The sequence below is a fragment of the Bradysia coprophila genome, unplaced genomic scaffold, assembly GCF_014529535.1.
Source record: "Bradysia coprophila strain Holo2 unplaced genomic scaffold, BU_Bcop_v1 contig_350, whole genome shotgun sequence".
NCBI classification, from domain to species: Eukaryota; Metazoa; Arthropoda; class Insecta; order Diptera; family Sciaridae; genus Bradysia; species Bradysia coprophila.
The window spans coordinates 9,583,973-9,610,441 of record NW_023503608.1 but is presented as its reverse complement, the minus strand read 5'-3'; the positions used below and the strand labels follow the sequence as shown (position 1 = coordinate 9,610,441).

General features: G+C 35.6%; 2 protein-coding genes across 16 annotated transcripts in view; both read left to right on the top strand.

Moving 5' to 3' along the window:
* LOC119080713 (RNA binding protein fox-1 homolog 2-like) overlaps positions 1-26,469 on the top strand; it is a 152,214-nt gene that overhangs the window by 460 nt on the left and 125,285 nt on the right. The window lies entirely within an intron of this gene.
* On the top strand, positions 2,237-7,256 carry LOC119080672. Its single transcript, XM_037189102.1, has 3 exons — positions 2,237-2,313; positions 2,375-4,831; positions 6,497-7,256. Exons 1-3 carry the CDS (start codon positions 2,272-2,274, stop codon positions 7,088-7,090), a joined length of 3,093 nt encoding a protein of 1,030 aa, XP_037044997.1. The 5' UTR covers positions 2,237-2,271; the 3' UTR covers positions 7,091-7,256.

Here is a 26,469-nt window from a genome sequence, read left to right as displayed (position 1 = left end):
TTTTTTAGTTGTTGATACGACATTCGATAAAAGATAAAGACTATGTTTATTAGACCATTTCCGAAGGAGTGTCTGGTATGACACCACTTTAACCACTGAACCGCTTTGTACAGGATGAACAGAATAAAAGTCAAATACATAAATCGACAGCTCAAAAGTCTTAACGTTTGAAGAGTTTTCTAATGCCTTCAACTTACTTACTTAATGCTTCTGCTTCAATGTCGAAAAAGCGGGAAGAATTCTTCAAATTTAATCTTGTTTTCAATTCAAAATTCACACATAAAAGTTGTTAGAATAGAAAATTTTGTGGAAAAATATTTTCCATTTTACTAATCGGATTTACAAAGTAAATGTAAGTCCCTAGCCCATACACCTTTACTTGTGTCTCTATTCTATATTCTGTAGCATTCGAATAAAAATGAAAATCTTTCAGTACAACAATATTCAAACAAATCAACATTTTGCTCGAGCCTGTGCCATCTCAATGCAATGCTTTTACGCAAATCCACAATAGTCTTTAAAATTTCAACAATTCAATTGTTTACGAAAGGATAGAAAAAACCCATAACGTAATATGCTTTTCATCGCATATCTCGGTGCAAAACATAATAGCTATCATTCTATATAGCAATCGCTTTGCAAATTCTACAAAAAGTTTTTCTGTTTAAAAGAAGCGGTTTTTTGCCACAAAATGTAGAATAAAAATAGAAAGTTTTCTTATTGTGTTACCAAAATAATAACCATTTCGCACGGTACAATTGAAAAATTGTATTATGCGATTAAAGAGAGTGCCTTTAGTCAGGGAGATTTATTAATACTTTTTTAATGTGCACCTCTGTTATAGTTGCTTCTCTTATTCATTTAAAAAACTTACTCTTGATTGCCTGAAGGCTTTATTGCAGCGTACATATTTTAGGTATCTTTAATGTATTATTGTATTTGGATGTAGAAAGCTGCCACTGTAAATATTGGGAGCCATGAACCTTCTCCGTATCTCACCTCACCGATGTTGTAGCTCCCAATTTGATAGTTGTATTTTCTGTCTTATAAATCTGTCTGTCTGATCGAGAAATTTATAATTTTTGGCAGAATCTGTCATGCAGAATAGGCGGCTGTAACATTAATGCCTGCATTATTATTTTAGTGTTGAGAAATTTGAACTAGCTAAATAAAGAAAATTGCAACAACCGGAAGAACAGTTATTTTCAACCAATCTTAACATTGCTTACAGCTGTAGAGTCTTTACGTCGATAGCCGAGGATACACTTTGCATAAATCGTAAATCTGAAATAAAACGTTTTAAGGGTGAATGAGATGTACTTATAGGAGAGACATGGAAAAGAGAACAATAAATAAATAGAATGTCCCAAGCAGACGTTTTATAAAAGCTTGTTTACAATGTAAACAGAAACATTGATTATGAATTTTATAACGGAAATCAATAAAAAATTAATATTAATTACGTTTTCCTGTAACATCTGGCCTGCGATAAATAAATATTTTGAAAAAAAATCATATGGTCATTTGCAGTCATCTCCACTCGCACTGGACACACTGGGAGATCAGGCCTTGAAAGATGCGCCTTTCAAAATTCAGCTCCTATCGGATCCTTATGCCGTTCTTAAATAAACTGAAAAGAGACCAACTTGAAACTTTAAAACTTTAACATTAATTTAATGACTGAATCATTAATCTGTCTTGCAATTTTGGCTTGCAGCGCTTGTTATTTTTGTTTAGTCTTTATCTAGATTATTGATAGATTCTGTCAAAGCACTTCAAACATGAGTGCTACTCTAAATAGAGTACTGAAATGGGACAGTGTATCAACCCAATTTTGGCACTGTAAAAAATCGGGAAGAAATTTTCATACAAAGTAGTACTCTATTTGACAGCTGTCACTCGAAGCACTTTTGCTTGAAGTGCGTTGTTTCTGTTTAATGCACATATGAACACCTTTGTCATTCGCTGTGGTTGTTGGTCAAAAAAGTATTCTTTTTCAACCGCTTTAATGGAACGCGTTCCAACGCCTTTGTTCGTAACGCCCAATTCGGTCGCCAGTTCGGCCCTGCCTTCACTTCACGTCATATAATAAATTATTTGAAAAAATAAACAAAAACAAGAAATTTTTAATGTAAATATTATTCGTACTTTCGAATTTTCCTGGTTTACAAAATATCTTGAATAAACAATCACATCAGTATAAAAGTCCTTTGATCAATAATTTTTCTTTATTAAAAACTTATCGCTGTATACGCAAAGAAGAAGGTTAAAATGAAGTTAGCGGTGGTGTTGATATTATTAATTGCTATCCAGGTAATTACAATATTTTTAAATAATTGCATTGTCTTAAAAAATTATCGTTTGATTTATACAGTACACCATAGCCACTCCACTATTCGGTGGATCAGGCAGTCATGGAACACGTGGAAAGTTTGAAAGGACGACGACAAGAACCACAGGATTGAATAATAGATTTAAATCGAGATCCTTAGGAAGCACACGTGGAGGAGCAGGTGAATTAAGTTCACCATTAGGATGTCTGACTGGTTCACTCAGTGGCATCGGCATCAGTGTGTCAAGAACCACAGAGAGCCTTCGTACGTCTTTTAAATCATTTGCTGGAGCAAGTGGATCGATATTGTGCAGTGTGACCGGGGAACTTGATGGAGTACTATCCATAGTAAATTCTCTTACTGGATCAGCCTCCGAAGCTGCCACTTTATTCATTGGTTCATTGGGTTCTATTTTCAATTCAATAACAAGAACTGTTGGCAATCTGTCTTCGCATTTGGGACTTTCGTCAGGAATCGTATCTGAGAACATATTGTCTGTTTCCAGAACTCTTACCGTGGTTTTGGATCGAGTCTCCAGACTTTCAGCTAGAAAACACAACAATGAAATAGACGATTGTTTTGGTTTTGTAGGAGATTCAGTTGCTGCTTTGGTCGATGCAATTACTTTTGTAACTGTATCAGTCGGAAATGTGTCGGAAATTGTCGCAGAAGCTATTGCAGCTCTCACGGTTATTCTAAACGTTGTGCTCTTCGTGGTAGAAAGGGTTCTTGCTATAGCCGCAGCTGTCTTACAAAATGTTCTGGGAGCAGTAAGCCGAACACTTGAAACAGTAGTTCTTGCTGTTACAGTTGCAGTTGATGCCGTTGTCGAAATTACTCAACGGCTTGTAAACGTTGTATTGTCAGTAACTGATAACTTTGTTGCGGTCGTTGGAGATGTTGCAAGTTCTTTATCAACAATTTCTTCGACATTTGTTGGTACAATCAGCAGCGTCACTGGAATTGTTGCTGGAGTAACAGGCACACTATCAGGATTGACTGGATCTACTCTAAATATAGTAACCGGCTTAGCTGGCGTTGGAACTAACTTGCTAGGAGGACTGTCTCTTCATCGCAAAGGAGATACACTTGTGCACCCTCGACGCCAGATCCACCATCACCACGGATCATCAATTATTAACAACTATGAAGACAACGACATTAATGTGGATGTGGACGTAGTCGATCGTGATGTTATAGTTGCAGGCCCACGTGATAATTTCTATGGCAATCATAGGCCATCAGTTATTAGTACCTATGAAGACAACGACGTCAATGTGGATGTGAACGTAGACGATCGTGATACCATAATTGTACGCCCACGTGATCATTTCTATGGCAATCAAGGGCCATCAATTATCAGTACATATGAAGACAACGACGTTAATGTGGATGTGGACGTCGACGATCGTGATACCATAATTGTTCGACCAAGTGATCATTTCTATGGCAATCAAGGGCCATCAATTATCAGTACCTATGAAGACAACGACGTTAATGTGGATGTGGACGTAGACGATCGGGATACCATAATTGTACGCCCACGTGATCATTTCTATGGCAATCAAGGGCCATCAATTATCAGTACCTACGAAGACAACGACGTTGATGTGGATGTGGACGTAGACGATCGGGATACCATAATTGTTCGACCAAGTGATCATTTCTATGGCAATCAAGGGTCATCAATTATCAGTACCTATGAAGACAACGACGTTAATGTGGATGTCGACGTAGACGATCGTGATACCATAATTGTTCGACCTAGTGATCGTTTCTATGGCAATCAAGGGCCATCAATTATCAGTACCTATGAAGACAACGACGTTAATGTGGATGTCGACGTAGACGATCGGGATACCATAATTGTTCGACCAAGTGATCATTTCTATGGCAATCAAGGGCCATCAATTATCAGTACCTATGAAGACAACGACGTTAATGTGGATGTCGACGTAGACGATCGGGATACCATAATTGTTCGACCAAGTGATCATTTCTATGGCAATCATGGGCCATCAATTATAAATACCTATGAAGACAACGACGTTAATGTGGATGTGGACGTAGACGATCGTGATGTCATAATTACAGGCCCAAGTGATAATTTCTATGGCAATCATAGGCCATCAATTATCAGTACCTACGAAGACAACGACGTTGATGTGGATGTGGACGTAGACGATCGTGATACCATAATTGTTCGACCAAGTGATCATTTCTATGGCAATCAAGGGCCATCAATTATCAGTACCTATGAAGACAACGACGTTAATGTGGATGTCGACGTAGACGATCGAGATACCATAATTGTTCGACCAAGTGATAATTTCTATGGCAACCGTAGGCCATCAATTATTAGTACATATGAAGACAACGACGTTAATGTGGATGTGGACGTAGACGATCGTGATACCATAATTGTACGCCCACGTGATCATTTCTATGGCAACCATAGGCCATCAATTATCAGTACCTATGAAGACAACGACGTTAATGTGGATGTCGACGTAGACGATCTGGATACCATAATTGTTCGACCAAGTGATCATTTCTATGGCAATCATGGGCCATCAATTATAAATACCTATGAAGACAACGACGTTAATGTGGATGTGGACGTAGACGATCGTGATGTCATAATTACAGGCCCAAGTGATAATTTCTATGGCAATCATAGGCCATCAATTATCAGTACCTACGAAGACAACGACGTTGATGTGGATGTGGACGTAGACGATCGTGATACCATAATTGTTCGACCAAGTGATCATTTCTATGGCAATCAAGGGCCATCAATTATCAGTACCTATGAAGACAACGACGTTAATGTGGATGTCGACGTAGACGATCGAGATACCATAATTGTTCGACCAAGTGATAATTTCTATGGCAACCGTAGGCCATCAATTATTAGTACATATGAAGACAACGACGTTAATGTGGATGTGGACGTAGACGATCGAGATACCATAATTGTTCGACCAAGTGATAATTTCTATGGCAATCATGGGCCATCAATTATTAATACCTATGAAGACAACGACGTTAACGTGGATGTGGACGTAGACGATCGTGATGTCATAATTACAGGCCCAAGTGATAATTTCTATGGCAATCATAGGCCATCAATTGTCAGTACCTACGAAGACAACGACGTTGATGTGGATGTGGACGTAGACGATCGGGATACCATAATTGTTCGACCAAGTGATCATTTCTATGGCAATCAAGGACCATCAATTATCAGTACCTACGAAGACAACGACGTTGATGTGAATGTGGACGTAGACGATCGTGATACCATAATTGTTCGACCAAGTGATAATTTCTATGGCAATTATAGGCCATCAATTATTAATACCTATGAAGACAACGACGTTAATGTGGATGTGGACGTAGACGATCGTGATGTCATAATTACAGGCGCAAGTGATAATTTCTATGGCAATCATAGGCCATCAATTATCAGTACCTACGAAGACAACGACGTTGATGTGGATGTGGACGTAGACGATCGGGATACCATAATTGTTCGACCAAGTGATAATTTCTATGGCAACCGTAGGCCATCAATTATTAGTACATATGAAGACAACGACGTTAATGTGGATGTGGACGTAGACGATCGTGATACTATAATTGTTCGACCAAGTGCTCATTTCTATGGCAATCAAGGGCCATCAATTATTAGTACCTATGAAGACAACGACGTTAATGTGGATGTCGACGTAGACGATCGTGATACCATAATTGTTCGACCTAGTGATCGTTTCTATGGCAATCAAGGGCCATCAATTATTAGTACCTATGAAGACAACGACGTTAATGTGGATGTCGACGTAGACGATCGTGATACCATAATTGTTCGACCTAGTGATCGTTTCTATGGCAATCAAGGGCCATCAATTATCAGTACCTATGAAGACAACGACGTTAATGTGGATGTCGACGTAGACGATCGGGATACCATAATTGTTCGACCAAGTGATCATTTCTATGGCAATCAAGGGCCATCAATTATCAGTACCTATGAAGACAACGACGTTAATGTGGATGTCGACGTAGACGATCGGGATACCATAATTGTACGCCCACGTGATCATTTCTATGGCAACCATAGGCCATCAATTATCAGTACCTATGAAGACAACGACGTTAATGTGGATGTGAACGTAGACGATCGTGATGTTATAGTTGCAGGCCAACGTGATAATTTCTATGGCAACCATAGACCATCAATTATCAGTACCTATGAAGACAACGATGTTAATGTGGATGTGGACGTAGACGATCGTGATGTTATAGTTGCAGGCCCACGTGATAATTTCTATGGCAACTATAGGCCATCAATTATCAGTACCTATGAAGACAACGACGTTAATGTGGATGTGGATGTAGATAATCGTGATGTACTAGTTCAAGGCCGTGGCTTAAACCCACGTGATCATATCCATCGTCGAAGACCGTCATTTACAGACACTTATGACAACAACGATATTGATGTAGATATCGATGAAGACGATTTTGATATCGAAAATGTCTTAGTGACGTTAAAATTCAGGGGCGATAACCTCAAGAGTTCTCGTGGAGGCTCATTTAGACATCAGCGAAAGCTTTCGGGTCGTAACTTCGATTTCTTCGACATTTTAAGACAAAAAATTTTATATTTCCGTAATCAAAGGCGTAATTGCATAGAAGATGACAGTGGACATGGCCATCACCGAAGACATGTACATAGACATCGGGGTTTCTGAATTTAGAATTATAGTATAAGTTTAAATGTCCAGCTTGCTGTTGTTGAGCGTAGCGGAGTCGACACTACATTAATAACATAAAGTTGTATGTGAAGGATTGTTACAAATTATTGTAAAACAAAATATGTATTTTGAAAATTTTGAATACAATAAACCTGTTACTTAAAATGATTGATTTTGGATTCTATTGCATGCGCAACGCAATACAATTTACCGGCTGAATTACCTTTCTTTCACAAACAAAGAATTGACAAGTATAGTTTTAAATTCCAATGGTATTCTAAATAAGACTCAGACTCAGACTTCACATCTCGACCATGGTTTCAGGACCTGATCCCAGTCAGGCTCTTCTAGAAGGGTAAGTGTTTTCCTGTTACCTTTCGGCCATTCAAGCTTCCCAGAGACTGTTCTGATTCTCTCTCAAGATTTCTTCAGGCCAGTCTAAGGTCTGGAGCGCTGGACCGTCACTCAAGTTGCTGGAACTTATATACCTCTGAGTGTTACAGAGGTAACTAACAACGACTGCCGCCGCTCGGTCTGACAGTCGGATTAGCTACAAATTCAATCCTTCAATCAATCAATGTAGTGGAAATACCTTTATATGCTTCCTACTGCGTGACGAAAGAAAAAAATGTAAACCCAAAATGGCTTACATTTTAAAACTTTCGTCCCCAGTAGGCAGCAAAATAAAACTTAATACGTAACTCTTTCGGCCTCCTCGATCGATACGTAAATAGCTATTCTGGCCAGTAATAGTATATTACTCCCGAGATTCCAAGTTGTGTATTTGATAAGTGGGGTGTTACAGCCCGACCCGAAGGGGAGGTCTGTATTCCCCACTTGTCAAATAACAACTTGGAACCTCGTAAGTACAATGCTTTACGTGATTAGGCAATGTAAATGAAAATGAAACATGCCGTAACACGTAAATAAATATATAAATCAAACTTATGAAATCTTCTAATGCCAACAATGACACGAATGAATGATGCGATCTGGCTGGCACTTAAATTTCGTTGATTACAAAAGTAGTCTTGTGAAAGAATTTGTATAAAATTCTATGAGATAAATTATTTATTTTAAATGAGATAAATACTTAACACATAAATGAAGTAACAGACCCAATGATTTTGGTGCGATACGCTTGTCGTCCGAATTTGCGATTGGAAGCCAAATTTGAGATTGGTAGAAGTACTAGACGATCTTAAAAATGTGATTGTAATTATGTAGTGAAATCCTAAGTCCACCAATCCGGCTTATATTCCTTAAACCTTAAGATAAGAAATCATTTAGTGGTTTTGATTTCTTTACGTAGTAAATCGTCGCTAGTGTGTGTGAACGAAGCAATCAGTTTTTTTATCTGAAGATACGGAGATAATGAACATTGAGTTTCAGGCTCGCAGGCTCAAGGTACTTCACCCTAAAAATCGGTTATTCTTTTATTTACCCATGGCGTCCAAAGGCTACAGACTATCAAAATAACTAAAAAAAGACGATATCTAAAAGTTCAATGTTAAATACAAATTTTAAATGTAAGATTTTGTTGATGTGAATTTTGTTTATTCAATTGTCACTTCGTCTGGGTGTACGTTATTTTTTGAGAGTGTACTTGGTATAATTTTCTTTCACTTTACATTTAAAGATAAATATTTGCTCAAATGTTTTATTCCCAATTTATCATCGCATCCAAGTAAAAATTAATGAAACATCCACCTTCAGTTCTCAGCTAAATGTTTGTTTACTTCATAAAGTTTACGATGGCATCCATGTAGACGTAGTGGAGTGCATCGTTAAAATGAATAAGTTTAATCTGTTTAGAGTCTTCAAAGCGAATAATTTTTTTTTTTTGAAAATTTAATTTAAAAAGTCGGTACCAATTCAGTGCTCTACGTGTGAAGACACGTTAGGGGATGGCTTTCACGATTTTTAAATTTATTTCACACATAATGGTCGTCTGTGATATTGGAAGGATGTAGATTTTAAATGTATAAGGGAATGCTGCTCGTTACATTTATAGTTATTAGGTCAGTTGAACTGTACATATCTCTTATTCCAATTGGTGTACTGAGTTCATTGGTTAGTAATAGTCAGGATAATGTTTTCTATGTATAACAAATGTTTCTTCTTAGTCGTAACGTGAGTTCGATTGATGAAGTTGACGAAACTTTTACAAGAAAATAATTGGGTTCTAATCGAAGCTGAGGATTCCTATTTCAGATTATAAAAATCAACAGAACTCGGACGCGAACAATAACACGATATTATTATAGAATACAAAATTTCAATAACCAGAGTATCTCTGTCGCAATTCACGTCGTAAGTGTGCTCAACATTCAAAAGAGAAGCGGGAATGGTCTAATTAACGCAGCGTTGAATCACTTTTATATCATGATATAACGAAGCGTCGATTTTTTGGTTCAAAAACTTATTCACAACAAATTCAAATTTTGCGTCACCCTTCCCAAGTAAAAAAAAGTTCTCACAAATGTCTAAATCTGTCGAAATCAGATATTCAATTCTCATTGAATCTAAGAAGACAATAGATTTTGAGACTTGAGATATCTGATTTCGACAGATGTAGACTTTGAGATATTTCACTTCAATTTTTTTTTCACTCGGGTTACGTTATGAATTTATTTTTATGTAAATCATTCAATACATTGGAATCATGTATGGATTGCCTGGATAACAAGTTGGCTGTCCGAAGTCCCATGTACCATCCGCCTTCTTTTCCATACATCCCGAACATGGACGAAGCTCCACATCATAGTCACTGATTCGTTGTTCGTAAAGATCGAGACAAATTTTACTGCCCTAATTGAAGAAATGCGATATCAGTTGAGCTCTATCGTAATTTCATTTAGTCTTACCTGTTGGTATGCACAGCTAACACCCATCAAAACATCAACTTTGTATAGAAGCTGTTCAAATCGTTTTGGGTTCAGTGTCTTATCTATAAAATCGTTGATGGCTGCACGTGCTTCCAACGCCTCCGGTGATTTTCGGTCGATGACTATTTTGTTTTCAGCTAGATTCGCCTTACAGTCTCGAACTGGAACCGGTCGACAAGTGGTATCGAAAATTCTCAAGTTAGTCGATGTTTCCCATCGGTAGTTCTTGTATACCGGTGTAAATTCTTCAACGGGAGTCATACACTCAAAGAAAGATTCATTTCTAGCAATTATCAAATAATTGTACAAAATGTAAGAGGTAATGATGAAATCTTCGTTGACATTTATCTGAAAATGGCAAAAACACACGGTTCTTAAAACTCTTTGATGATCTGAACTGGGAACAAAGCTCAGACTTGCTGAGATCGGTTTCGTAATTGTTCGTCAGTTTTTATTGTTAAAGCACCAATTCACCTTCGATTCTCGAGTCCAGATTGCATTTGATTTAATAATCTGTGCGGGTCCATTTCCTTTCATTAGTAGTCGTTCGCTTATCTTATCACCGACTTGACGAGTCAAGTCAGATGCCTAGTTGATACGAAATTTATAATAATTGATTAAACATTTCGACAAAGCTTGTTCTACCTTGTATGATGAGATGTCCAACTCCTTCCATGAATACGGTGGCTTAGCGAATGGATCGCCATGCATATCCAGCTCCTGACCACATGCCACAGCCAATAGTAGATACAAACCAATCACTCTCATTGCTTGTTGCCTCATTCGTACGATTAGTGCACAACTGTTCACGCCCTGTACTGATAATTATTAACTCAACGTGTGCGGTATATATACTATAGCGCAGCTTAGAAATCCATTAAAAACGTTTTTATGCCATGCGAGGGGAAAACAATGTCTGAAAGTTTGAAAAAAACTGTATCCTAATTAGACAAAATCAATAGAAATTTCATACGACGGATGCGCCTTAATTTCCACTTGCACTCCACATTACCTCATAAGGTGGACAAAAGCATTCGCTCCATATATTTTGAAAAAATTGATGATGTATTTTTGCGTAGGATGGTGGGAGGAGGTCAAAAATTCTTTTTTTTTAGCGTACGTTCACTGTGAATGTCCGCTCATGTTAAATATAATTCGTTTTAAAAAGAAGTTTCACTACTTTAGGTGTGAATAAAGAGCGACTCGAGGTGAGCTACAAGCATTGTCTGGCGAAAGCGCCAGATCTCATCTCTTATTTCCGTGACTACCACTATGATTGAAAATGTATGATCAAAAACGTTACGACTATTTTTTGTACTTTTGTTACAGTCAGAGGCAGTGAAATTTCAGCTTCAATTTGATTCATCTGATACACATATATAATCAAACCTATTTATATTTGTTAACACTGTTGAAGCTGACGGTGTTAGTGGTGAAACAGTATAGAGACTTATAAACAGTTTCGATTGTTTATGTGGATCATCGATCAGCTGAAAAACAGCTGAAGCAAATTCATGCTGAAATTTTACTGCCCCTAACTGCAACAAGATAACTTGAATAAATCTCAACCGATTAAAAAAAAAATTGTTATTCGATAAAGGATTGAATTCCCGCGAGTAGTGGCTCTTTGTTATCATGTTGATAACTGGAATATTTAGGTAGTAGTTCTCCAAAGGAGCCGTTTCTTCCTTTGTTCTATCGTGTTAACACCTGGAGTAATTCTAAGCCGATTTTCAAAAAAACTTTTTCAATCGATAAAGAATCGAATTCCTGTAAGGTCCAGGGTAGATTATATTGGTCTAACATCTAGTTATTGTTTTTATAGACAATAGGACTTTAATGTGAGCATGAAATGATATCTGTACAGTGTACAGTGCCAGAAAATGAAATATCGATAAACGGAAAGTTATTGATGAGAGATTAAGACCAACCCTTTAGTAGTCCTTTCTCTTGTTATGTTTTTGTGATCATCAAAATTACATTTGATTGAAAATAATCAATAAAAAGTATATTGCGAAGTTCAGGCAGTCAAGTGATCTGACCCATCTAACAAGTGGGACCTACTTTTTGTCTTCATCCATACATAGTTGACTAGCTGTTTCTAAAGAGGCATTGCTTCGTTTGTTCGGGACTTGGGTGGAGAATCATTGAGGTCGCACCAAAATTAACAAACGTTTTTTTTAACATTGATCAAGCGAACAATTCCGCGTTGTGGCAGCCCCTTGTTTATGACGCTAAGAAAAATGACATCGTTAATAAATTTGCCTAACAAACTACTTTACTTTGTTTAACTTTACCTGTTGTGCTTATGGTAATTCCGTTGTCATTATCATAGTAACAACTGTTATTATATCGTGCGATCGTCATACATTAGAATTGTGCGTCATCGATTTTCGGTAAAATTTCCACGTATGAAAGAGAAAATTTTATAATGGAGCCTAAATTAATGGTAAGAAGTATTGGTCAGGATATGTTCCTAATCTGATATTTAATCCTCACAAGAATGTGAAGGGAACATTTATTTGATACTCTAAGTAATGAATCGCATTAAGTATTACCTTTTCGAAGTGGATACAATGTTTTGCGTTTTCTTTTCTCTTTTTCTTTAGCTTAGGTTGAATGGATGAAAAGATCCGAGTTGGATAGAATGCTAATAAGGTGGATAATGGCCATACTGGCCAACAGAGTTTTGTCAATAGACTTTTTCGGTGCCCACAGAGAGGGGCTAGTCGACAAGGGTTGCCCGCAAGGAGTTGTGTTACGTCCAATGCTTTGGAACATGATGGTCGACGATTTACTGAAAAAGCTCAATGAACGTTGTAGAAGAGTGGTGTAATGAGTCTGGACTTACCGTAAATCCGGAAAAAACCTGGACTCATTCTTTTCACTAGAGATCGAAAGCCAAAAGTTCTGAAAATGCCGAAGTTTTATGGGACCGAACTTAAATTGACAAACAAGTTTAAATATCTTCGATTCTTTCTGGACAGTAAGCTCAATTGGAAAGAACACATTCAGGAAAGGACCAATAAAGCCATGAGGGTATTTTGGCACTGTCGCACGACGTTTGGGAAAAACTGGGGTCTTGACTGGCAGTTTTGTAATGGATGTGTAGGGCGATCGTACGACCCATACTAATTTACGGCTGTGCAGTATGGGCTCCGGAGACCGACAAAGATAAGTCGTGTACAGCGTCTAGCGTGCTTGAGTGTGAGGGGACTCCGTCGCCAACAGCGGCACTGAAAATACTTGGTCAGTTGGTTGAAAATACTCGGAAACACTTGGTCGGGAATTGCTCAATTGTCTTTCTCGACGCCTCAAAAAAAAGCGTCATTACTGCCTCGTTAAATACTGGTTTTTCGCATTTTCTGGTCGGAAGACAACAAAGTATCGTACCGTGTTGCCTGGATAATTTTTGTTGAGACATATGAGATGTATTCCTTGTCTTAATACAACCTTCACGCACCCAACATAAAATATTCCAGCAAGACAGTAATGTATTATTCTGCTACTATAGAAGATCGTTTTCCAGCCTTGGAATGTTTTCAAGTATCATGAGCATCGTTTATTTCCCTTTCTAAAAAGCGTTATTCCCTTGACTGAAAGTCAGGATCTTACACCAGAAAATACCGAAAAATGTGGGTAACAAAAAGGATCACTGTGATTGAAAATGTATGAAATACTATGAAAGACGTTAAATGTGGGTAACAGTTTTTCGTTGAAACTTGAGTAATTCTCAACCAATTTGGATGATTCTTTTTTTTAAATACGCGGAATTAAAATCCCGAGACTAAGTTCGACGATGGGCTATGTAGGACTAAGGATCTGGAAGCTATCCGAGAAAAACAGGTTGACTATCAAATTTTATAGTGACTAACAACTCGATATCAGACTAACAAATTTGTTACTCCCTTTACAACCACATCTTACGCCAGCAAAATACCTGTAATCAAATTAGCACACTTTGATTAAAAAGTGTAAGAAATTTTAATAAAAAAGTTAAATTTTTGCAGGCAATATAAGATGAATTATCTCAACTAATTTCTGAAGATTTTTTTTAAATACATGTAATTAAATGAATCAAAGAGAATTTTGTAAAAATTTTACGAGTGTGAAGTTTGCGGCCAGAGAGAAGTGAGGACCGTAATTCACACGAGTCGTGACATTTTATTCACGATTTAAGGTTTTGTGAATGGGAAATTTTTTTCTCCGTCTACCAAATATTTTTAATCCCTTTACCATTATAGAGTCGAAATTGGTACCAATTTACCGAAAATATTGATAACAATGAACCAAAAACTAATAAAGTTCATTTATTCCCATGTCACCATGTGAAGGTATATTAAGTACCGGGGGACTTCCTTTTTTTTACGCAAAGGTGTAATAGACGAACATCTACCGCACTTTTTTATTTTGTCAAAAAGTCCTCGTTCCACATTCACAAAACAAACTTCGCATCTACTCTGATGTAACAAAAAGGCAATCAAACAGAATAATAGACAGCTCATACGAGTGGGAAGTTTTATTTATGATTTGAGGTTGATTGAAAATCTTGAAAATTGAAAATGTATAAGAAAATTGAGAGCTCAAAAAGTGGTCAAAAATCATTACGCTCGATGGTTTCCAAGAATTTTTTTTTTTCAAATTTTACTGTCATTTGCGTGGAGTCATTAATATAGTAAATATATTATGTATTAAATGTGACAAGTTTTATGAATACGTCAAAAGTACATTTAGTAAAGTGTCAGTCAAGGGACCTGACCCGCCCAAAAGGTGGGACCTAGTTTTATGTTGTTTCGTATCATGATGCGTGTAAAAAAATGTTTATTATTCGTTTTCGAACTGCACAAATTTCACACTTGTGTGTTGGAGTACACTTGTAGAGCTGCGAGTATTAGAGAAGAATTAGAGAGGGAAATTTTCTAAATAAACTAGGGACATTGAAAGATCAAGGATGACAGAGATAGTTAAATTGAAGATACCGTCATTGAAAGAGCTATGTATTACTTGGTCACATACTATGGTCTGGACAATCAAACTGCAGAACTCAGAAAAAAATAAGAAGTTGCTCAAAAACCATGGAACTTTCGTTCAAAGGAAAAATGAAAAGTCAATGAATTCCATGAACGTTGGGCTCATAACCACCATGAACTCGAGACCACTAATCCACCAATGATCTACAGGCAGAACACCAGAGCGATGGGCAAATGGGGCCAAAGGAACAATAGGAACGAAATGGCAACAATAATAATAATAATAATGTTCGAAATGGAAGGAGATAGGGAAGGCTACTTCCAGCGCTGTATATTCAATGGATCAGTAAAACAAGAAGACGACAACTCTGAATAATTTTCAAATTAAATATCGAAATTCTATCAAGCTTTGTTACCGCTCAAAGAAAATACAATTTGGTTGTTATTGCTAGATGATAAAGCAAAACAAGTGTACAATTTGGAATGAATGACTTCGCATGTGTTAGCTTCTTAAGTTAATGAATTGCTCAATTGAGCAAAAAGCGATTCATTGCGATCGATTGATCTCACCCATTAAAATTTCCACCCGAATTTCCTCAATGGAAGTGTGTTTATTGATGAAAATATAGTCCTTATGGGAGCAAAAATTTTCCAAACGATTAACGCTTTCGTCTTGAAGCCAACGCAAAATTTACTTAGAACATCAAACAGACTCGATATGATAAAGCTATGTAAAGTAAAAATTATTTGACATAAAGGAATATATGGCAACATTATTTGTAAATGGATACGATGGCTTCGAACGAGCTATTTTCCATTCATATCAATGGATGACAATTTGTTATATTGACATGAATACATGTGTTGAAAAACGGCTACAGGGTACGAGTCATATCGATCGTTTAAATAAATATTTCCTTTGAATTAAAGTAAAGGTAAAAATTGAATTGCCACCGAAAATTTTTACATTTTTTTTCTGCGAATACAAGTGGGTTTGTTCAACTTTAGGCAGTTAAATTGACGAGCTGTGTATCTACATAGGTATACTGAATTAATTCAATGTATTTACATCATCAATTTTTCCAGTATTTAATTTTCATTTGTTTAAATTATTAATTTGAGTCAGTAGCAGAGGGTAACCTTAAACGATTGATTCGATTTATATGCATCCATGTTGATTGCTAGACGCGTTACATGCATCAAACCCATAAAATTAACGTCATTAAAAATCTCACTTGTTGGGTCCATATGTTGAATAAACATTTAGTTTGCTAATTGTATTACATCCAAGCATTCAACTAATTAAATTATAATGCAATTATACTGCTCATTGAACGAACTGTAGGCAGTCTGGGTAACCATCAAATTACCTGTATATTCTCGATTTCGGCAAATTAAATTTTCCTGCATTTCATATTGATATTTACCAAGTGCTGATGTTACAACACATGTTCCAAATGTGTCTCGACAAAAAAAAGTTTTTTTTTTTTAATATTTAAACTAAAATTCAATTCGTATTAAAAAATAAAATTTAGTAAAAAACATGGCAAATTGCGTTGAATATTTGAACGAAAATTGGATGTTAATGATATCGACCGATTAGCAAAGTGCGCGAAGGTCTGCGTATCTATATTTTCAAGTCAATGTGAGGATTGATTTTGACATCACAGTTCTAAAAATTTGATATTTGTAGAGGAAGGATCGCCTGGCTTACGCCGAGGGGCAAACCACTTTAAAAGGTTGCATGCGAAAAACATCGGAGTTGCACGCTGAAAAAAGATTTACAACAAATTTGCAAATGAGTTACAAAAAAAATTTGAAAATGAGTTACAAATCGAGTGGTTTACCTTTCGGTTTACGCACGCCGAAATGAGCTTCCAAAATCGCCAGGGGCTATGTGTGAAAATAGTAAATATATGCTGTGTGTGGTATCATTAGAAAGGATATGACCACGGGTGTGACACTATTCACGCTACTCGTATATATTTTAAGTCAAAGTGTATGGGGTTGGTATGACTCAGACCAATATGGGTACATTTTCGCAGAACTGTCCAAACGATCTATGTTGTGCACGAGAGCAAAATGGATTATCTCAAAAGCCCCAAAATCTCAAAGTTTTTTTATAGGAAATTGATAAGAGTTCTTCTCCTCTACCAAAAACAATCAAAACATTCCACTTCGAACTAAAAAAAATCAAGCTCAACGTGGTAACTTAATCAAAAATAGTTAATTTTTACAATGTAGACGCGAACTCAAAATTTAAAGGGTTATCACGGCAGAGTAAAATAAGCCAGGAAGGAGCGGTTCGTTTTTGAAAAATCAAGTAAAGGACCTAATACATTGCATAAAAATGAGCTTTTTTATGCGAAACATTTGCTGTCACTTTTCTCGACTTAATTCTTTTATGACTGACTATTTCAACAAATTTTTTTAAACTTTTAAGTTTTTTATGCAAATTATTTGTAGTTGATTTTTCAGAGCTAAGACTTTTTTTGCAAATTTTATTCACAAAATGTAAGGCTAATAGATAATTCAGGTCACTCACTAGTCAAATCAAGCGCTCGTGCCTGGTTTATTTTACTCTGCCGTGGTTACAACTGCAATAAAAATAACTTCAGTAGAAAGATTCAACCTGTACAATTTTCCTGTTAAAGGAAATCTTCGTAGCCAACTTCTACGCTTATTCATACTTAATCCATTTCATATCTGTATCGGCCTAAATATTTTCAGGACAATAAGTATTGCCCTTTGCGGATAAGTATTTACCGTCGTTATAAAACCTAAATATTACCCAACAAAGTTAAAATTGAGTTTTGAATTTTTGGTTACTCAGAGGTGCTTGCTGTCGTGGGTGCCACTAAAGTCCTAGTCAACGTATTATAGTTGTCAACAGATTATAGTAAACATGCCTTATTTCACCATAGATGATAATCATAATTGTTTGAAATTTTTACTTCGTTGTTTATCATCTGGGGATATAAAATGATTCCAACAAGCTTGCAAATGATGTTCCTCATCAATTTTGTCTGAAATTATAATTAATGGCACGGGAACATTAATGAACCTATCTCAAGTACTTGCTAAAGTATCCATTTTAATTTGCATTAATGAAATTCATATTTTGTTTTGAAAATTTAGGGAAAAAAATTTACTTAATTTCCTTCATCGCTAATTTGAGTATAAGGGAATATTCCGAGTAGACATTTTTTTAATATGAAAAAAATCAACATATTCATCCCCTGTAAAAGTTCGACTTTGTTTTTGAGTTAATGGCGCTTCAAAACTTTTTATCTCCACGGTGCTGTAAGTGAAGTTCGAATATCAATAAATTTCTTTTCTGATTGCCGAAATGCCGTTTATTCAAAACCAAATACGACAGGAAGTATTGATTTTCTTTTTTTTCGTTTAAAGCAATTTAATGTGACGACAGGTTTACTTTCTTAACTTAACACAAACACTTCGTGCCAAATCGAGAGAACCGTACGATTATCTCGACTAGATATTCTTCAAAAATTGTCGAGTGAGACTGTGAATAGACTCAGTAACAAAATTTTTGTATGCTAAACAGTTTAAACAGAAAAAGTAGCAGATTAAATGGTTACAACTTGCAGTGTAATAGTCTGCACGGGCTATTGTAATAGTATCGGCAGTTTCCACGCTCAGTGAGAATTCACAATTTGTACTAACACACATAGGGACAGTAGTACTAGTGTTCAAAATATACATTCGTAGCACATTTTTTTTTGTTGCCGGTATTTTGCAGAAATTTGTAGCGGATTTTTGGTTTCTACCGGTATTTGGCGTCATTAATCTTTTGTTTTCAATGTAAAATAGCGCACAAAGTGCTATTTGGATACCAATTTGATGTAACCAATTTAACTTTAGTAGCGTTTGGTTCGAAAACTTTCTGCCTATCGGTATGACATTTTAGATTTTTTTTACTAATGAAACGTTCGGAACGGTGACATTTTTAATTATTTTATAATTATTTCACAATCAAATTTAACTTAAAACGTGATTAAAATGAAGTTTTGCCCTTCTTGTTATTTTTAAATGAAGTAATGGTTAAAATTTTATTGTGAAACTATAAGAAAACACCTTTGCCGTCGATGACTGCATACAACTTTTCTCACTTTAGAAACGTTCGGAACGACGCTTGATTTGGGTGTACTTGGCAGATTTTTCATAACACTTTATTATTTTTTGGTCTGAATATGAAGATTCATCTTTATTTATCATTTAGAAACAGTTTTTAAATCATTTCCAATGTTTAAAATATCTTTATTTTGCATTGAAAAAACACCATGCACGAAAATGTTACAAAAGAACATGCCATCAACATTTTGTATAAAGCAGACAAATCAATAAATCTGTGTATTTCTGATTAAACTACCAGTGTTTGAACCAAAATGTTTACTGAATTCATTGTAACATTTCATTTGCCGAAACATGAGTCAGAGGTAATTGTTAATTTCTGACGAACAGATGAACTTTCGGAAGCTTCAAGAGGCTTTATACTTTCTAACTTTCATTCATCATTATTGTGCTGTGCAGGGTGAGGTAATTTAAGTTAAGATCATTGCTGGCGGAAATTTTTAATCTTTTATATGATCTCATTAACCACATTCGGATTACACATTTGCAAAACCCACACGGTACCCACATGAATAAAGTAGCAAGTTGAACAATTTTCTTTTATCAAACATGTGAAAGTTTTCATTCCAAGGGAATGAATGCCGAAAACTGTCTACCATATCGTCCTATCGTGCATAACAATTTCGGAAGATTATTTTGATTAATTTTATATTTTAATATTTAAAACCGAAACGAAGAACACAGACGAATTGAATGAACGTAATTGAGGTTTTCAAAACGGCTATAAAATGTGCTAGCTATGACTTCGTAAATAAAACACTTTTGCGTCGGAAAGGGGTTTATCATATTGCTTTTCGGAACATTTTTGCATAAAGTATTAGATGTACGAAGAATTCACGCTGAGTGGTTTTGTTGTTGTGGTTATTATGGTTATTCGAATTCCACTAATGAATTTGAAGGGAGCTTAAATCATTCAACAAACACTTTGGATGAATTAGTGGAAAATATTAGGGTTACATGGTAGCAGGCGAACTAATACATGAAAAATGAATGAGAACATTAACAAGTTTACGTTATAATAACAACAGAAATTATTTTAAAAAGAAAGCTATCGTCGCTGTATACTAGCACTAATAGGACGGTGAATTAACAACTACTTACGTTATATCGATCACACAGTACAATGGAAAGTTAGGACACGTCTTCTGAAGTTAAAGCGAATGTCCCTATCACCTATGATGACCGTTGCTGCAGCAATTATGCTTAGCCCTCTGAACATCTCAAACGCGTCAAAAGCTCGACTGATTGAATGATCGTATTTCAGATACCACAATAGGACAGTGTACTACACATTTTACTTACACATATAAAAACAAGTTAATTCAACTAAGATTACCTTTCATGTCATTGTCAAGTGCAGTCGAACTGCTGGTGCGTTGATGAATCACTTTCATGTGCTAACACTTCATTCAGCGAAGACTTCGGGAGAACAAATTTTTGGGAAAAAGATAAAATGGTAAAGCACAAAACTTCATTAGAGATAATTTCAACCAAATATGTTTTGAAAGTGTTAAGAGGCATCCATGCTTTGCTGAAAGGCATATATTTCTTCTTTTTTTTAAATACTGGATTTTAGTTTACTTTTGATGATATATTTCAAAAAAGTACGACCGCAATAACGACCACGGATGTGTTAGCTTTCAAAAGAAAATAGATCTGGTTGTAGCACCAGCTCTGAGAAAACTGAACAGTTTATGAAAATTTCGTTAAACTGCTCACGTTTCACAGAGCAGGTCACACGACTACAACCAAAACTAATTTTTATTTAAAGCTAACACATTTGGGGTCGTTATTGCATCTTAAAACAAGGAAATATTACCTATATCCTCTAAAGCTCGAAACAGATCCAGTATTTTTTGGCTTACTACCCTCGTTACTACCTCTAATAGTTTATTCTCCGTAAAAACATCATAAAGTGATGGGAGAATTGTGCACCACTACATTCAATATTGCGTATATTAATTGTACGCATAGCCACATACTGATAATATTGGGTGGAATGTGGAATGTACAACAATACGAAATATCATCACAAAGCCAAAAAAAATTCTATTAATAATGGGCTTATTTTACCTCCAATAAATTTATAAAATTTTCGAATTCGACCGCATTAAACTGGGACAATCAACTACATCCTGCCACAAGAATTTCGGCAAAACAATATTCATTAGCTACACTTGAAGTTCAGCTCTAATCTTGATCTGTATGTGTCATATCTATTCTATTATAGTTGAACATCCCTTTCAAACTTACTTACATCCTTCAATAAACCAAATATTTCATGTGTTTCGAAAATGTTGGAGATGTGGAATTTCATTCACACAGCAGACGTGAACGAAATACAAATTCCACTGGATGAGAGGGTGATTTGGAGAGAGGCTTAAGAGTTTCTTTTTTCGTGGAACAAATGACTAGGCAGCCAATCACTTCACAAGGTAGAATTTTCAGTAATTTGACATTTTCAGAGATTTCTATTTCAATTAAATTGCTTATTAGAGTTGTTGAAGTAACACCCTGTTTCGGGTGATACGAATGCACAGTCAACTAATAATACCCATAAACCATAATGTTAACGTAAATAATACGCACCTCTCCATAATATTTGTGTTTGCTATTTTGATATTATCCAGAGAATGTTAAAATAAATAAAATTTGGTGGATGCCTTCAAAGTAAATGAGCTGAGTCGAGCTCTATCAGAGGATATGATGGGATGTCGATCGGGTACTCTTATATCGATGGGTGTAACCGGTTTAATCTAACTGCTAGGGAAAAACAGTTGCATTGGTTAAAACTGCTTAAGTTACATTGCCACTCCAGCACTGGTATTATTTAATTAGGAGGTACAATCTAGTCTGAACATTTATACATTTCAACGGAGTTACCTATTAATAGAATTCTGGACTCGACATTATTACTGAATGAAATACGAATCGTTATAATAGAAGTGATGGGAGACTCAAATTGAATTAAGAAGACACACTAAAATGAAAACCGTTTCTAATATGCAGTTGCTGAACAACATGAAATTTCAACAAGGAAATCTGAGCTTTTTGGAACTTGTCACATAACAAAATTTGTGAATGCCACGTCAGAAATATAACTTTTGTCGTGCCCACAAAGCGGACCAGTATAATTCCTACGTGAAATTTTTGGCACATTGAATGGAGAATGTAAATTAGTACGTGATGTAGGTAAGTATTTTGAAATATGCTACACCATCATCGTACCGAACCAATCATCGATTTAAGCTTAATTAGTTGAAATATTTAAGATGCACGATATTTCGTGGCAAATTTTACCTGAAATTGCGTCGGTTAAGTTTAGTCAAAGTTTTATGTTTGATTTGGTGGATAACAAACTTATACCGCGAAAGCGTATCTCAATATTATTTTTATATTAGAATAACGCCAATCCACAGAGGTCCACTTGAGCACTGGCTATAAAAGCTATGAAATCAAATTATATTTACAATTATTTACATGCCTTACATACATACAACATTATAGTTGTTACAGATCTTCACGTTTCTTAAATTGTATTGATGAAGTTCAATTTTGTCTTTAACTTTTTAAAAGCCTGTGTCTGGAATAATTTTAGTGCTAAAGCTTTACGTTGACCTATTGCTAACGAGATGGCGCTATATTTCTTTGAACTTTTTCGTAAAAAAAGGCATCTCCACAATTAAAATGTTTTGTCCATTTTGTAAGAATTTGGGAGTATGAAGAGAATTGTAGCTGTTTACCAAATCGGTCACAGTTTAATTATGGTTGATAAGATTTTTGTTAAATCATACACAAGTATGACTTTCAAAACTAATCAGACGTTTCTTCACTCCAAATTGTAAATTGTGAAGCAATATGATGAAATAGGGCAATTAATATAATTGGTAGCTTAAATACTGCAGATTAATGAAAGTGTGGAGTGTAACCGGTGTCGGGGAATCTCGCACACGCGATCATAGTATGCGTCCTTTTACGACATGTAACGAAAAGTCATGACTGTGCGAGATTCACCACTTAGATGTGAATCTCGCACACCATGAATTTGTGTGGTGTGCGAGATTACCCTACCCCGACAATGCCCTGGGTAATCCGAATATTATGCTCCTGAGTGATATGAAAAGGTACAAAGTTTTTGCTATGTATAAAGGACTATTATACAATTTCGAATGTCCATTTCATCAAAAACGTTAGTAACTTGTTAACCTTTAAAAATCAATTTTACATGCCAGCGCGCGGTAAGGTGCACTTTACATCACTGTTTGTAATTGTGAAAAAGTGCTTACCGGACACTATAATGTAATAGTACATTACTAGGCTACGCCTCGATCGGCAAATTTCACACAATAAGTACCATTTCCATCAAATATAATACGTACCTGCGAGAAAAATTTGCTTACTCACTCTAAGGATTATATCCCTCGCCTTCGGCACTGGATACAAATAACTTCCCCCTCGTGAGTCAGCAAATTTTCGCGCAGATACGTAACATACTATTATGTTCCCGATTGAAAATCGACTCAGTCAAGATTTTCTAAATCAAACATATCTTTCGAATTGTATTTTGAATTGCAAGTTTTAACTACAAATGTTTCTTTGTATCGTTCTTGAAAATATATCAGTTGTCCTGCTTACTACTTTCTTGCTTATGTACACAAGTACACTACACTCTGAGTACAATAAAACAAACCGTCTCATTTTTACACCCTTTCCTTAAGTTATATCGTGATAAAATAAACAACGGAAATGCCAATACTACACCAAAACGTCGTAACTCGGATGTAACTTTGTATCGACTCAAAATCGCATCATGAAGATACATAAAACAAGTACCGAAAACAACTGCACAGCAAATCCACAATAAATATAGTTTTCCCCAAGTTTTGTTATACGTCTTATTGCCACACATGAAGCAATAAAATCTGTGGAAGAAAAAAAACGAACGAACGATGCATGCATCTTTATGTGCCTTTTACATGTATTGATGGGAAAATGGGAAGGACGCTTTATTTAATAGTAAACGTGTAAATAATTCAGGATAGCCGCTGTTTTTCAGTCACTTTTAGATATCGATTCAAATGTAATTTATGTTTAACCTTTTACAAGCGATAAAGATCAAATCGCTTTTCTCTTTTGTCATCGCCTGGAGCTTACTATAAAATCTTTTACTTCATAATAGGTTTAACATGCATTTTATAAGACATTTTTTATTTTTTTTTCATCGTTGTCTATAACAGATGGAGGAACACCCACTGAAGCTCATGTAAGGTTCGGGATAATGTTTGTTAACCAAAAGAATGTTATGCCATTACCATTATTGATCGTGGCAATGAATACTGGCTGAAAGTTACTCAATTTATCGATCCAAATGCGACTAAAAAAATCGACAGAAGACAAAACCGCTTTTTAATCGCATTTGGATCGATAAATTGACTAACTTTCAACCAGTAAGTTCGGGATAATTTGGCATCTAATACAATCACATAACGTCATACGATTTTTGTCACATAAATAACTATTTCGTTACACTTCGACATTTCAATTCACACAATCTGTTAATAGTGCATTACTTATCAATGAGTCAAATGATAGAAATGGTACTTCTTGTGTGAAATTCGCCGATCGAAGCGTAGCCGAGGTCGGTAAACACACAAGAAGTACCATTTCCATCATTTACCCCACTGCCAAGTGAGGTATTTTATTCAAAAACTTGAGGTAAAGTTTTGGATCCGTGCAGTAAAGTTAACTTTACCTCACGTTTTTGAATAAAAATACTATAAACCACCAGTGCTGCTCATGTGCAGAATGCATTCATTATTCGAATTGCGAAAGTCAACGTTGAATATGTCATTTCGATGTCGAATTTGATACCTGTTTCGCACTAGTGCGATAAAGTGATACTTTATGAAAGGCTATCCCTTATTTCCATCCTACTAATTATATTCCATTCATATTCATTTCCAAGGTAAAGGTTGACGACTAATCTTTCAATATGAATTCTTTCTTTCAACGAGAGAACTCTGGAAGATGTTCCATAAAAACCAAGAAACGTCACATCAATAATTTTAGTTAAAAAGAATAAATTTCTATTTGCTTTATAAACTAAAATAAACTAAATTATATTAAGAGAGGCAGTTGAGGAGGCAGTCAATTTTTACCTGTTACAAAATTTCGAACAATAATGGTATGGTAACTCTTGCAATATTGAACCACAATGTAAATAGTTCATGTTGATGCTGAATTCTGTACAGCAATGTGGAGTGGAACACACTGTGATGTGTCGATCAATTTACGAAGCACTTGCACTGATGAAAATATATAAATTGTAAGCTTTCACATACTTCCAACAATAAAATACGGGGCTGCACTTACATTGTAACATATAACTATTATTTGACTCACATGATGGCTTCTGTTGAAATGTAGCCACCACATTTTCCGCGTAAGAAAAATCAAAAGTCAAGAATCTGAAATCGAACATACGGTAGCAAATATGTGCTCTACACTATTTATTTAGTTTTCTTATATTGTACCGTAATATTTATTCAGTTGCACATCACCCAAGAGTAATGTCTATATTTGCTCTCGATTGCGTATGGGAAATATTCGATGTTGTCAGAGGATTTTTCTTTCGGGGTAGATTCATAAAACATTTATTTAAGGTCAAGTTTTCCCAATTTCATTATTTATCTTTCTCATAAACATCGAAATTTTATGATGTACAAATACAACGGTACAATGAAATTACGATATAGAGGAAAGGATTGAAGATTCTTCAATAAACAATGCCAGGATCGTAACAATGCTTAATAGAGGCAATTTATCTCTGCACAATATTTTCACCTCTTAAAAAAAAGCATATACTGTAGACAATAGCACAGACCACAGACTTATAATATCTTCTGTTCAGATGTCGTCGAACCGAACTGGGAGAGAAGATCATTGCAATTTATCTATAATTTCATTCCATGTTTTAAACGCACGTTCCTGATAGTAAGGTATCCAGTGTGATGCATGTGTTCGTTAAAGAATCATCATACGTTCAACGATTTACCTATGTCCTGTTGCATAGTTTGCAGTAATAAAACGATAGTAATTGATGATTTTTTTTAAATTTCCGGTGTCGTGGATATCTCGTAAGCTCACCGAAATATATGAAAGTAGAATGATCTGGTGAACATATGTTATGTTTGTACTTATGTTGAAAAAAAATCACTTAAATATATCTCAAATATATCACCTCTGAATAATTCTAATAATTATTAGAGTATTTAAGACTTTAGCGAATTATTTCACCTGTTACAGTGTGGGTGAAATAGTAATTTGTGTAGCTTACCTACGACCACTGCATACATAGTATGTG